General features: G+C 37.7%; 1 protein-coding gene across 1 annotated transcript; it reads right to left on the minus strand.

Moving 5' to 3' along the window:
* Spata4 (spermatogenesis associated 4) lies at positions 1 to 8,196 on the minus strand. The gene is made up of 6 exons (XM_048330798.1): positions 7,979 to 8,196; positions 7,324 to 7,453; positions 6,828 to 6,946; positions 6,510 to 6,730; positions 3,486 to 3,602; positions 1 to 145 (listed from the first exon to the last, which is right to left on the minus strand). The coding sequence occupies exons 1-6, from the start codon at positions 8,194 to 8,196 to the stop codon at positions 33 to 35; spliced, it is 918 nt and encodes a 305-aa protein (XP_048186755.1). The 3' UTR covers positions 1 to 32.
* Positions 8,197 to 14,523: the final 6,327 nt, after the last annotated feature.

Raw genomic sequence — 14,523 nt, forward strand, 5'->3', positions numbered from 1 at the left:
ATTTCTTCAAAGCCATGTGGCAAGCTTCCTTTTCAAGGTTCCTTTTCCATGTTTATGGCAGGCTTCATAATCGAAGTACAAGAATGTGTTCCCGATTGCTTCACAGGAATTTGCTTGTGTGAACTGCCAGCACTACCTGTTTTTGCTGGGATATTTAAACAAAACAAAATTTATGCAATTCATTATTATCAGTATTTACAGTATCTCAGTATAGACAAGATATCAGTATTTACAATAATACTGAGCATAGATAAATGCCAATTAAGCAGAATGTTTAAACCGTGCCATAGAGTAGTCATGGATATAAAAACATCTGAATGTCACCCACCTTGAAAAGTCATCAGCAATGCCTAAAAATATACAGGGCTTATTTTGGTGCATCTGACACTGAATATGACTCAATTATTTTTAGATAATTGCTTCAGAAAGCAGCTGAGGCAACCATGGCACGATTTTGTACTTAGGTCTGGCAAACATACCTGATTCATCATGCAGTTTCTGGATCTGTGATTACTCTGAGGCATCCACACTGGCCACCCAGACTATATCTAGGTCACTAAGTTCTAATGTGAGGGCCAGTGGCAGCTAAGAAATCTATTCCATTGGCCCACAGTTTGCTAAATACTAGATTTAGGTAGGAATTAGAGGGACTTAAGAGTTTAAAAGTTAAAAGACACACACACACATTTTTTTACCTACTTTAAAATTATAAAGACTTTCTCTATTTGGTAACTAGATGTTCTCATTGGATGGTTTGTGCTTTCAGTGCCATGATAATGTGCATACTTAACTGGAAAACTTAAGTCAACAATCCAGTGTTTTCTGCCTCTCCTCCTGCCAATACCTTTCACATTATTGACCTAAATGCATCACCTTACCTTTTATCAGAAAACAATTGGGCTGGGTGCTGGTGGCCACACCTGTAATCCTAGCTACTCAGGAGGCTGAGATCTGAGGATCACTGTTCAAAGCCAGCCCAGGCATGAGATTCTTATCTCCAACTATCTACCAGAAAACTAGAAGTGGCACTGTGGCTCGTGTGGTAGAGTACTAGTCTTGAGCTGAAAAGCTCAGGAACAGTGCTCAGGCCCAGAGTTCAAGCCCCATGAACCACCAAAAAAAAAAAAAAAAAACGGGCTGGGAATATGGCCAAGAGCACTTGCCTCGTATACATGAAGCCCTGGGTTCGATTCCCCAGCATCACATATATAGAAAATGGCCAGAAGTGGCGCTGTGGCTCAAGTGGCAGAGTGCTAGCCTTGAGCAAAAAGAAGCCAGGGACAGTGCTCAGGCCCTGAGTCCAAGGTCCAGGACTGGCAAAAAAAAAAAAAAAAAAAAAAAACTGAAACAGAATCCAGTTAACAGATGTTGAAAAAATTCTTAATTGTTCTCATCCACATAATGATCAGAGGTGAATTCACAGCATTCATTAATTCCCAGTGGGTCTAGACTAAGAGATTCCACTTATCTGGAATATGTCAGAGAAAAGTAAAATAATAAATGTCACCATCCTATTCTGCTCTGCTCTGTCTAGTGAGAACTTCCTTCCAATAGCAAACATATCTACCATTTTGAAAAGAAGAGGAAAGATCACTGGAGTAAAAGAGAATCATCAAAGAGCATCCAGAGAATCATAAATGACAGCACTGAGAGAATAGAATGAGGGAAGCTGTATAGAAGTACATTATTACAATTATAAAAGCAAACATCCATTGTGTTTGGAGTCTTGATCTGTAGCAGTGATAGCATACAGATATTCTGAACACTAATGTGAGCTTTAAAAATGTTCCAAACAGATGACAAAAATGTGAAATATCACTTAGCAATTCAAATAGTTGGCATCTTTTTTTTTGGGGGGGGGGGTTACATTACATTTATTTCGTACACAGGAAGGAAGCCATGCTGTGATTCCTCACCACCCTTCCTCCTTTTGTTTGCAGGTCTCAAAGGCCTTTCCCATTCCCAGTCAAATCCAATTAGCCATAAAGAGAAAGAAATAAGACAGTGAGAAAAAGAGAATCTGAATCCCCCTGAAGTCTCATTGCCATACTGTAAGCCCACCGTGACTCCTGCTCTATGTTCCTTGGCTCCCGGCTTCAGTTCCCACCCAGATGGAGCTTTTCAGGCATGCACTAACAGACGAGGGTAGCGCTTGAAAGAGAGAAGTTCTCAGCCTCTGAAGGTGTAACTATGAATATTTGTCTTTTCCTGGACACTTTCTCATGTGAGTGGGATTCCACCATGTTAAGGTCTACATGCCCATGCTTAGAGCTATGGTGAGGTAAATAAGCTTGATGGGCTGGCCTTATACCTGAATATTCAAAAGTGTGTTTTGAGAAACACTAGTACTACAAGGTCATTGAATAAAGCAAAGTTATATAATAGTAACAGGCGATCAAACAGCTTGGAAAATGCCTCCTCCTTTAATATTTACAATCACATAGTAGCATATTAAAGGCCTAGGTGTAAAAAGCGTATCTGCATTATATTCTTTAGCAATATACTCATCATTATATTCATTATATATGTATATATACTCATTAGCATTATATTCATCACCTGACTTCAAAATTGTAACTTCTTGTAATGGTAACACTTTTTAAAAAGCTATCTGTTGATATTACACTGTTAGATCTGATGTAAATAAAGAATGTTCCCTAGCCAATGAAATCACTCAACACCTAAGGAAACAAAACACTTCAGCAATGAGGCATAATCCTATTCTATAACCTCTTCAATTGTTGTTGTCAGATAAATTATAGGACACTCAGATTAAATTGAATTTCAGCTGGACAATGAACATTGTTTAGTAAAAATATGTCCTCAAAATTATTTATTATGTTAGCCTGTGTTCTTATTAAATCTGCCAACTCTTATTTTATGGGACATAATAGTGTAAAAACAGCTATCCATAGGACATAAAGAAAACATGCATAGCTGGGGCAGTGTTGTTCTTGGGCACTGAATCTTGAGTTTCATATCACTTCCATGTGTCAGGAAATAACTATTTTGGGACTTTTTCCCACTATCAAAATATAAAAAGCCACCTATAACTGTGAGCTATTCAAAAGCAGATGACTGGCTGAATTTCTTCCATGGGCTTAGGGTTGCTATAATAGAAATATTTTCCAGGTGACAAGCTTTAAACCAGTGGCTTCTTGTAATACAACTGTTAGGAAAGTCGAGGGACCCAATACTTTCATGTGCCTTAGGGCTGACACTTCCTTCAACCACTGAAAAACTGTATTTTGAATTCTGCCCACAATTTCCCATTTCAGATTTAACCTCTTAAAGAAAAAAAATGAGAACTAGGCGAGAGCTCTCAGAAGTAGAAAGTATTGTGCTGGGAGGATATATTACACAGTGGTAATTTAATGTAACTTTAGAATAATAATGATTTTATACTAACTCCTTAAAAAAAACTGTCATCGAGCAAAGTAAAACAAAAACCCATTTTAAAAGAAAGCATTTACCAGAAAACTTACAAAGAGGAGGAGCAGCTCTTTCCTTTTGAAGCCTTGCATGAGATTTGCGCCCAGGGGGCTGGGCAAGAAGATGATCAAGGGTAATTTCTCCCACTGTTGGTTTCACTTCAAACCGTGCTAACAAACAAACACAAAGGTTATTTTTTAAGGCATGATGGCTATCAGAATAAGATACCATTACTTTAAAATTAAATAACTTACTAAATCATATCATATTCCCAAGAGTAGTGGGAAAAATAGACCATTAGCCCCTTCCCCACATTGCTCAAACTATTTGATGCTCAAAATAATTGTTTGAAATAGTCAATTTATAGGTAGTAATTTTATGTTCTTATGTTTCTATTACTTTGAGTGGGTTGTTTTTTGTTGGTGGTGGTTGGTTGGGCTTAGTGGTACCACTGGAGATTGAATTCAGGACCTTACACTTGCTAGGCTAGTACTACTCTACAACTTCATGCTCCATGCCCTTTTGCTTTTAGTGATTGTTTGTTTACATACAGCATCTAGTGTCTTTGAGTGAACTACTCAAGAGACTTAATTCATGCCTATGAACTTTTGAAATATATATATACATATGTGTATATATATATATACATATATATACCAGATGATAAAATGATACATTACTAAAACTCCAAAACCCTCTGCTGTCTCTTCTGGACACTAACTAGAAAGATAAACACTGACTGCTGTCATCATAAGTTAGTTTTACAGGTACCTTTATCTCACATGAACAAATCACACAGCATCTGTTTCATTTCTTAAACCTATTTACACTCTAAAATCAGTAGCAAACTTATTTCCACAGTTCCCATACTTCAACTGATTATATAAAAATCTGATAATTAGGCAATTTCCCTTTATCTCCAAAAGGTTATTTCCTACCCAGCACTTCACTGAAGCGTGAAGATGAATCAAAAGTACTTTCTACTTATCAGTCATGTCCCCTGAGGGAGGCACAAATCAGTAAAATGCCTAGAACTCTAATTATCACTATTAATTACCTTGGCAATAAATAAGAGCATTTTACAATCAGCAGTGTCAAGAATGTAGACTAGAGAGAGTGCTACTCAAGAATCAGAAGGGCTAAGGTGATTGATTGTGGCTAAGGAAAAGATTTGTTCAAAATGAGACAACAGACACAGATTACTCCTTTGCAAAGGCATGATAGAATAATAATAAACTAATAAGACAAATAATAAGGGTGTTAACCTGACAGAACTAGAATGCCAAACAACAAAAGTATTACCGTAAAATGTGGGGTGGCAGGAAGTGATCAGCATCAGTATTCTAATAGACTTACTTGTACTTTACACATAAAGACACCAGTTTTAGATTAGGCTTAATGTGTGTTTTAAATTTTTAATGTTATCCCTCAGGAGAGTGAAATTTTAAATTTTTCAAAATTGTACCCAGAAAAGTCTTTAAAACACATTCATTCCAAAAGTAAATACGAATTTGTTCCATAATCTCTAGTAGCTCAGTGGTACAGTGCTTGCCCAGCATGTTTAAGACCCTAGTTCAGTCTCTAACAGGACCGAGAGGGGGGAAGGAGAGGGAGAAAGAGAGAGTAGGGAAAGGGAAGGGAGGAGGAAAATCTTGAAATGGAGAGCTATGAATACAGATCCAATGGTAGATAATAATTGGGAATCCATGACAACAAAAGTTGCTGGAAACAAAATAGAAAAGTCCCTTACAATTGACCCTTCAAAGAATAAATTTAAGGACTTTATGAAGTATAACGACTACAGAGCAACACTAAAAATACATGGATGCTGAAGTGGGGCTCTCGTGTAAGAAAAGTTGAATAGAGAATTTGGAAAGAGACTTTGAAGGTACTTGAAACATGAGCATGCATACAAATCAGTGGTAAAAGAAAAGACCATTCAAAAACTGGTAATGAAGCAATTTGTCCTCTATACGTTGCAGATGAACTAAGATCTTAAAAGTGAAAGGCTCCACTTTATCAATTTCAGTATAGGTGATTATAATGTCATCATGGAAACAGTGCTAACAACAACGTTTTAATTCATTCTTTATTGCTAGCATAACAAATTATTATATATCTCGTGATTTACAACAATGGCCATTAAAAAATATCTGTACAGAAATAATCTATTTAGGTCCTGTAGTTTGATTCTGAATAAAATCAAAGTATTGGTAGGGCTCTGTTCCTGTTAGGGCACTCTAGGGATGAGTTTTTCTTCTAGTAACCTACATCTTGCTCATTTCCTGAATAGCTTGCAAGCCACCCAAGTATCTGGAATACTGTGAGGTAAGATTCCAAAACATGAGTGGGGCTGGGCGCTGGTGGCTCACACTTGTAATCCTAGCTACTCAGTAGACTGAGATTTGAGAACTGAGGTTCAAAGTCAGGCAAGGCAGTCCTTGAGACTCTTACCTCCAATTAAGTGCCAGAAAATCAGAAGTGGCTCTGTGGCTCAAGCTGGTAGCGTGCTACTCTTTAACAAAAAAGCTCAGGGACCGTGCCCAGGCACTGAGCTCAAGTCCCACAACCAACTATAAGAAAGAAAAAACAAAACATGCGTGGGATCCTAAACAAATGTAGGAAGGAGTTAGGGAGTCCACTTGCTTGGACTTGACAATTACGCCATCATCCCTCTGAAAAGCTGGAGTGAGTTTCTGTAACCTGTCCTTCCATCCACATACCACTGAAGTAGAAATCCTGATTGACTCAAACATTTCCATTTTGGGGGGTTACTTGAGTTTATATGTAAATTTCTTTCCCATAAAAGTTTACACGAATAAATTGGCAAACATTTTTTTCTAAAAATATAGTCTATGCCAGATGTTGTCTTGTGCTTCCATCAGAAAGAATAAATAATAAAGCATTGCAAGGGTAAGAAAGGATTCTACTGCCAGCATAAAAATTGTCTTTTCCCATTTTTAGCCAGTGCCAGAAGTAGATATGTACTCATGGTGTGGCAAGCTTTTCTTTGCCCTTTATTCAAGAATATCTCATTGAGTTTGAAAGAACTCAAGCTGCTTCCAGGGAAAACGTACCTGGATTCAATTGTCTGGTTAGTTTTCTTTGCAACATCTGTAAAAGAAAGAGGAACTCTATCTTAAGTTCATTGCTGAGCATATTGGGATTGCTTAATAATTCTGTTAGTCTAATATTATCCTTAATGGACTTCGAAAGTGTAGATCTGGGAACCAGAGGTAAACTCATCTGGTAGCTATAGTCTGTGAAATTCACGTAGTCATCCTGTATACTTTTAATTCTGGAAATAAGAAAAGGTTGACAGGTCATATTTCATTCATGAGCATCATAAAAAACTATCTTTAGTTGTATTACTAGAAAATTGTATTACAACTTACTCTCGATGTGTTAACAAAGTGTAAACCTCTTGTATCAATATTTCAGGTACTCCAGCTTTACAATGAATAGTCCCATGGATTAGTTCTTGAGGTAACTTAAGTTTCTTTTTTGCCATAAACTTCAATAGTAAAAAGAAATATTTTCATCATAAGTAATTATATAATAATCACCAATCACTACAAACTTACTTTAATCACCTTTTTCCCTCAATTTTCTGGTGTTCAATACATTAGTTATCAAGATAATACATTATCTTTCAGTAGAAAACAACCATAATATACCATACTAGTTAAAACAAATACTTTTGTTATACTCAGTTCTTGTAGAATCATAGGCCTTTGGGGCGTAAACAGTTGAACGTTATAAACTTGCAGTACATGAAAACAAACTGTCAACATCTTAGCACACAGTTACCCCTCACACATGCACACACACACACACACACACACACACACATCGACATTAGGAATCAAACAATAGCAAAAGATATTTTACCTTTTCTATCTGTGCCCAATTATCCAACTTGACTTTTAAAGAGCATCCATTTTTGAAGGATGTTATTTGAAGATCCCAGGGGTAATATATACAGAATATCTCTGCAATCAGGAAGCCATTTGAAAAATCCCTGATCCATAGCAACAAAGAAATGCAATGGCGAAGTTAAATAATACAATTTTATAATTGGCATCAATCTAGAACTCCATACTGATAGTAAATATCTTTCCCAAAATGTTTACTGTGTCATCGAGAAGGACCGGGGGCAAAGCAATTTGTTAAGTTTGTTTACACACCAAAACCTTTGGTGTTCTTTAAATGAATCTAAATTATCAATTTTAACAAGATCCCCAAGTGATTTATATACACAATGAAATTCCTATCATACCTGAAGTTTTTAAAAAGCCTTGACTCTCAGAATTTTTGTAGTCCCAAATCATTCTATATTGAGTCTACAGTGGTTGAAGAAGCAAAGGAAATGTTTCATGTTGTAGTTAAGGCTTTTGTGCCCCAAGTGTTTCTGTAGGTATGTATTTGTGGTGAGTAGGTGGGCGGGGTGGGGGTCTTGGATTGGGACATAAAGTAGAGCAGGTGCAGGGGCCCAATCTCTGCCAGTGGCCTTTCTGGTGGGCTAAGCCTTGGCTGGCTCCATCACCTGCTGATGTTCCTGGGAAAGAAGCTGAGATCTAGGCCTTGGAGCCAGCGCAGAATGCATCGGGGCAGGCGGGAACTCTTCGGAGGATTCGGGTACACCAAACACTTTTTTGACTTCCCTTGGCAAGGAACTGCTGACTGAGACGAAAGTGAGGGTGACTTGACTAGGGCTGCCGCCGGCTGACCCACACACTGTCCTTCCTGGCCGGCGGCAGCCATGGCGCTTTCTGAGTTTCTATAGTAACAGTAGCGCAGGGGAGGGGCCTGGCTGGGGCGGGGCCTCCGCTTCCCTAGGTCGCTATGGCAGCAGGCGCACTGAGCCTTTTGATGGAAGTGAAGGGCTGAGAGATGGGGGCAGCAATCTCCAGCTTGAACAATCTCTGAGCCTGAACAATGTGGGGAGCTTAAACCTTGGCCAGAGCTTCCGATCACATCCAAGGTTGGTTAGACTCACAACCAGTTATGAAATTGTCCCTTTTATTTCTCGGCTCATAAATGATGTGCTCTCAAGGACAGGACAATTATTTTTTTTGTTTGAAACTTAGAAGGAATAGAAGGGGTCTTTCACTACGCTGATTTCTTCAAAATCAAACACACCTATTAAATAATTTTTAAATCATGTTTATAAAATTTACATATTTGACTACAATTCATAGATTATGCTTTCCTACTTAGAAAAGATGCCCTAGTGCAAAGATGGGGAACATCAAGTGGTAAACTGAGACCAGTAAAATCATTTGGTAGGTAACTGCACAGATACACATGCTTCTCAAAGGCTGCCCACTAATATCTGCTTATATTGGTAATTTTGCAATGCCCACCACTGACTGTAAGTATCCACATGGCCATTGTCAGAAAATGTCCTAGCAGAAAGGGGTGTGTAAATGAAAGCCTAGCAGATGGGCTTGGAAATGTATATGCCAACTTATGACTTTGGAAGGGACGGTTGCCTTGGGCTGCTTATTTCCACATGTGCTTCTGTTAAATCCCGGAATTACATCTCTTGCTCTCTTGGGAGAGCAATATGATGACCTTATCTAGCAGCATGATGATGACCTTGTTGAATTCCCTTGGAGAAATGGAGGGAAAGAGAAAAACACAAGTAATAAAATTGTAACATAAGGGCTTTTTAGTAAAATGAATTTGTTGTGCTTAGCTTGTAGTTGGAGCATATTTGTCTATTCCCATTACACTAGTCTACAGGATTCATTCATTTAACAAAAATTTACTAAATTTTTACCATATGCCAAGATATTTGGCACATATCAGTGAATTATACAGAAAAATGATTACACATATGGGATGGGCAATTGTAAATTAAATATTAATGGAAGAAAAAGTCTCTTACATTAAAATATATTTAATGTGACATGCAGATTACACAAGATAAGGCAGGACAAATTTTAGTGTCATGAAATTTTTGAATGCTTACTCATATATGGATTCTTAATAAAGTAAATTAATGTGGATTTGTATAAGATTAAAAGAAAAAAAGAAATGAAATTCACCAAGTATTGTTAGTTTGCATAATGAAGTGTCTCACCAATAATTTATAAGGAACTACCATAAACTAACTATGCACTACATCTTCATAATCCAATAGAGCCGTCACTAGCCACATATGACAGTTCAAAGTTAAATTTTGCTGCAGTAAACTCAGTAACACTAACCACAACTAACTTACTCAAGATCCATTGTGGCACTATTGGATAGCACCAATACTGATGTTTTCAGCACACAGGAAGTTTTATAGAATGTGTGTACATTAGAACACCCATAACAGAGAGATGCAAATAACAGTGAGCATGTTATATACACTGATAAATTCTACCATTGTAAAATCGGAGGAGAGATGAGCCATCAATTTGATCTGAGGGAGTCTAGAAAGAGGTGAGCACTGAAGTGGATTTTATAAGGCAATATTGTTAATTGATTAGAGGACTGGTTCTATTCTTATGTATAAAATAAGAAAATAAAGAGAATAAACTTAAAAGGGCTCTCTGGAGGTTTAAACTAGTCAAATATGTACAAGACCTGTGGCAATAGACAATACTATTCCTTATTGAATAGAAATTATTCTCAGATGACTGTGGAAATCCGTTGGATAAAGGGGTAGGGCCATTTCCATGTAGAAAAACTAATATTAGTAAAAACATAGAAATGTGTTTTTATGAATGTCAGGAAATAAAAAGAACCCACTAGGCTTGGAGAAATAAGCATTAGAATGAAGATTAACCCAAGATTTGGGTTGTAACAGCTAGAGAGAAGATTAGGGCTATCAATGGGGTTTAGTTATGAACTGTTCTGTTACAGAGTTAGCACTTCCCCATGTAATGAACATTCCTCATTAAGGATAAATGCATTCTTTTATGCTCTGTGATGCTGGATCTGGAACTCTGAAATGTGACTTCTTTGCTAAGCATCTGGTAAACAGTGCCAATATCAGGAAGGAAGGAGGGATTTGCTGTTTTCCCATCTGCTTCATGTTCATTTCCGTTGTTACCACAGCAACAAAGCTTCACCTGGCCATGGCAGCTGGTTCCGATCTCCCTTTTATTTTTCTTAGCTCTTAGCACTGGTCTCTTCATATTCCCCCAGAGATTTTAGCAACTGTTCAGAAGCTGCCCTCCTCAGAAGTCTAGGATTCTAGATTGTATCCTAGCACCGCTCGTGTGTACTTCTAAACTTCAGCATCAACTGGCCTTTAGGGATAGGAAGGACTGGGTTGTTATAAGCTCAACATGTCCATAGAGCTGGTTATTGTGTCTGGCAGCATCTATTTCTGCATTCACTTAATTATTCCACTTTAGCTTTCTAGTTCATCAACATCTGTTTAATCAAATTTTTTACATTAAGTTCTTGGTGTTAAGTACTTGGAGTGAATGCTGTTTGCCCCACAAGATGCTGAGGTATGTAAGAGAATCAAAGACCTTTTATCCAGGAATATCATTCTCCCAGCATCATCTTCAGTCTCATTTCTATCGAAATATCCTACATATACTAAAGGTATGAAAGATTTCACTCCATAGTGAATCCTTCATAAATCTCTCCAAGCACAGAACCACAGGGAGAAATAATAGCAGTAATACAAAACATAAAAGTTGGCAATCAAATAAAATCAGTGATTTATAAAGGAATAAACAACTTCCATTAATTTTATGATTATGCATGCAACTTTGTATAGATATATGGCTATTAGCCTTTAATTGCTTGGGTGTAACTGTGTCTGCATTATTAGGGTTTAAACTCAGGACCTTGTGCACAGTAGACAAGTGCTCTTTACTTAAATTTTGTCCCCAGCCCCCTTGTTTCTGTTTTATTTTTAGAACAAAAATCCCACTAGTTTTTTTTTTGTAGGCCGCCCACAAATTTTTTATCTTGCTTTCTCTACCTCTGAAATCCCTAGTATTACAGGCATGCAATCCACCACATCTGGTTTGAAATGCCAGACATAGCTTGTAAATTGCTTTTAATGCTTTACAAGTGTTGCCATTTAGATATCTACTTATGTGCAACCGATGCTTACTATGTCTACTGTTAAAAAGGTGAGTGATTCAAATTACATTATTGGGTTATATGTAAAGCATACATTAAAAGAGATAGAGAAAACTCTCTTTCATCAGGACTATGCACCAGGAAAGGATTAGAATTTGGATAACTTTCACTGAATGTAATTTTCTTGACTAATACACAAAAAGATTAAAACATAAGGCCTCACTGCCAAGAAATACAAAAGGTACGAAATTGCTTCCCACGGAGACAAGCTGGAAAAACATCTGCCAGTTTCATAGATACCTGCAGAGGACAAACACTCCTGGAGAGCCGGTAGTGAATGTCCTACCTCCTTGTCAGAGGGAGAGGAGGGTGCATGAGTGCCACCCTCGGGCCAGCTCCCCTTGCAAGGCAGGTCCTGCAGGTCCCCCGGGATGCTGTCTGCTGGTCCAAATGGAAAGTTCCCACCCCATATGTTCTCAGCCAAGGAGTCTTAAATCTAGGAAACTCCAGTCTGTTACTAAAAAAAAAAAACCTAACAGAAATCCCTCACAATCTTTGCCCAGGATGAATACATTTTTTGCCAGGCAAACCTGTGTTCTGTGGGGAGGAAAAAAAAAAACAAAAAAAAAAAACAGTTTTCTTTTCTGTCACTATGTAAACCTCCTGAAACAAACTATCAAAACCAGAGCTAGGCTCACATGGATGTGCAGATTAATCAGAAACCTCTAAGAGATGGTTCTCGAAAAACACTACCACTTATATTTCCGTTTTTCCCACCTCCATTATCCATGTTAGTTCTAGCATTGAGCTGCCTTTGTTTTTGTCAGTAAGTTCAAGATCTTGGGATCTCACTCTAACTATCCATTTTGTAGCTGTCATAGGACTATAGATTTTCAGAATTGGTTTCACTGAAATACTTTGGCATAGTTTATAAGGTGATTATATTTTTTTCTTGAGAAATCACTTTTAACCCGTAGACTACCTTCAAAACAATCTTTTATATGTTGTAAGACATGAGACTTCAACAAGCTAAACTATAAAGTGTTTATATGTAAACAAATAGGACTATATTTAAGATCTTAATATACCTATCTGTATTACTACTTAAATATTTTATATTCCAATATTGGAATCAAAATCTTAAAAGTGATTACAAGAAGCCAGCTGCCAATGGCTCACATCTGTCACCCTAGCTACTCAGGAGGTTAAGATCTGAGGATCATGTTTTAAACAAAATATGACTCTTATCTCCAGTTAACCACCAGAAAACTGTAAGTGGCACTGTGACTCAGAGTGATAGAACACTAGCTTTAAATGCTTAGAAAAAGCTCAGGGACAGCACTCAGGGACAAGCCCTGAGTTCCAGTCCTACGACCAATTCCCACATACACACAAGAAAAGAAAAACTATATGTGATTACAAGAGTATAGCTCAGCTGATAAAAATGAGTTTTGACTAATTTTGGATCTAAGTAGAAAAATATTTTACTTCCAAGTATACTGAACACTGTTTCTGTACAACAAAAGGTAATACATTGTCAATTCCTGTGTATGATCAATGGGCCTTATGGGTAAGCTACTCTGTTGAAGTACTGAAGATCAAAAACATCTTTTTCTTTTGGATATCTGAAACCATTCTGACAAGACAAAGTATTGAGGCAGTTAGAAAAGCTCAAATAAATTACTGATAAAAATAGTATAAGAGAATACGGTTTATGTTTTTGTATGAAGGTCCTCAATGTACCCCAACATTTGAGTGAAGTGTCTTTGCATCATAAGGCATGTGTCCAAGTGTGCTGAATTGGACGGTGGTAGGATAAACTTCCACTTTAAAATGTAAAGTTTAGGGGCTGAGAATATAGCCTAGTTGTAGAGTGATTGCCTTGCATTCAAGATACCTGGCGTTCCATTCCTCAGCACCACATATATAGAAAATTCCAGAAGTGGCACTGTGGCTCAAGTGGTAGACTGCTAGTCTTGAGCAAAAAGAAGCCAGGAACAGTGCTCAAGCCCTGAGTTCAAGCCTCAGAACTGGCAAAGAATAAAATAAAATGTGTGATGTGGCAAAGCAAAGCAGGGTATCTACTCTCTGTGGATATCTCAGTTTAGGTGGGTGGAAAGTAACTCTTTGCTTAGTTCTCCTTCCAACATAACCAATCCTATTCAGATGTACCTTCTTTTGTGAGTATATTGGGATCTAGTGGGTCAGGACAGGGAATGGGAAGGAACAAAGCCTGGGACTACTAAAAGTGTCGCTTCCTCCATGTGGGAGAACAGAGCAACAGTAAAAATAAACAAAATCATTTCCATGGATGGAATTAATAAAGGTGACTCATTCAAGGTACCTTCTGAGCAAACAACTGAAGTTAGGGTCCTAAAAGGTGACAAACCATATCCAACATGTTAGATTTGTCTATTTTAAATCATGAACTGTAAAGATGCTACCTGGGTAAAAGAATAAAGATGAAAGATTGGAATCATTGCCTTCCATAGAATCAAACCTTGGTTTTCTCTCAGTTCTTTTTGTAGTATTGGAGTTTGAACTCAGGACATCATGCTTGGTAAGCAGATGTTCTGCCACTGAAGTCATGCCTCTAGCCCTCTTTACTTTTGTGACTTTTCAGATAGTCTTAAGTTTTCCACCTAGGCTGATCTCAAACCATGATATTTGTACCTGTACCAAGAGTTGCAGGTGTATGACTCCATATCCACATTGTTTGTTGGCATTGAAGCTCACAATCTTTTTGAGCAGGCTGACTTCATAATGATCTTTTAGATCTCTGCCTCTTTGGTAACTGGCATTACAGGCCGCGAGTTATTATGCCCGGCCAAGCTTTCCTTCTCAAAGCCTGAGGTAGAGCTTGAACTAGCTAATTCCAATTTGTATACTGATAAGGGGAGATCAGCCAACAATGTATTCTCCATGTCGTTAGTCCTTTGGTCTCATCTAGGTGTAGTCACACCATGACAAAGAAACTAGAAGACCTGCTATGCTAAACAACTCACCCTGACCTACTACTTCAAAGAAGCTATACTTTCATATTCCTCTCAT

The sequence above is a fragment of the Perognathus longimembris genome, chromosome 21 (assembly GCF_023159225.1).
Source record: "Perognathus longimembris pacificus isolate PPM17 chromosome 21, ASM2315922v1, whole genome shotgun sequence".
In the NCBI taxonomy this organism is placed as follows: Eukaryota; Metazoa; Chordata; class Mammalia; order Rodentia; family Heteromyidae; genus Perognathus; species Perognathus longimembris.

Coding starts and splice junctions, on each gene's coding strand:
- Spata4 (XM_048330798.1), bottom strand. CDS start 8,196: ATGGCTGCCGCCGGCCAGGAAGGACAGTGTGTGGGTCAGCCGGCGGCA. Junction 6,947..7,323: donor ATTGGGCACAGATAGAAAAG/GTAAAATATCTT, acceptor TTACTATTGAAG/TTTATGGCAAAAAAGAAACT. Junction 6,731..6,827: donor ACTTTGTTAACACATCGAGA/GTAAGTTGTAAT, acceptor TCTTATTTCCAG/AATTAAAAGTATACAGGATG.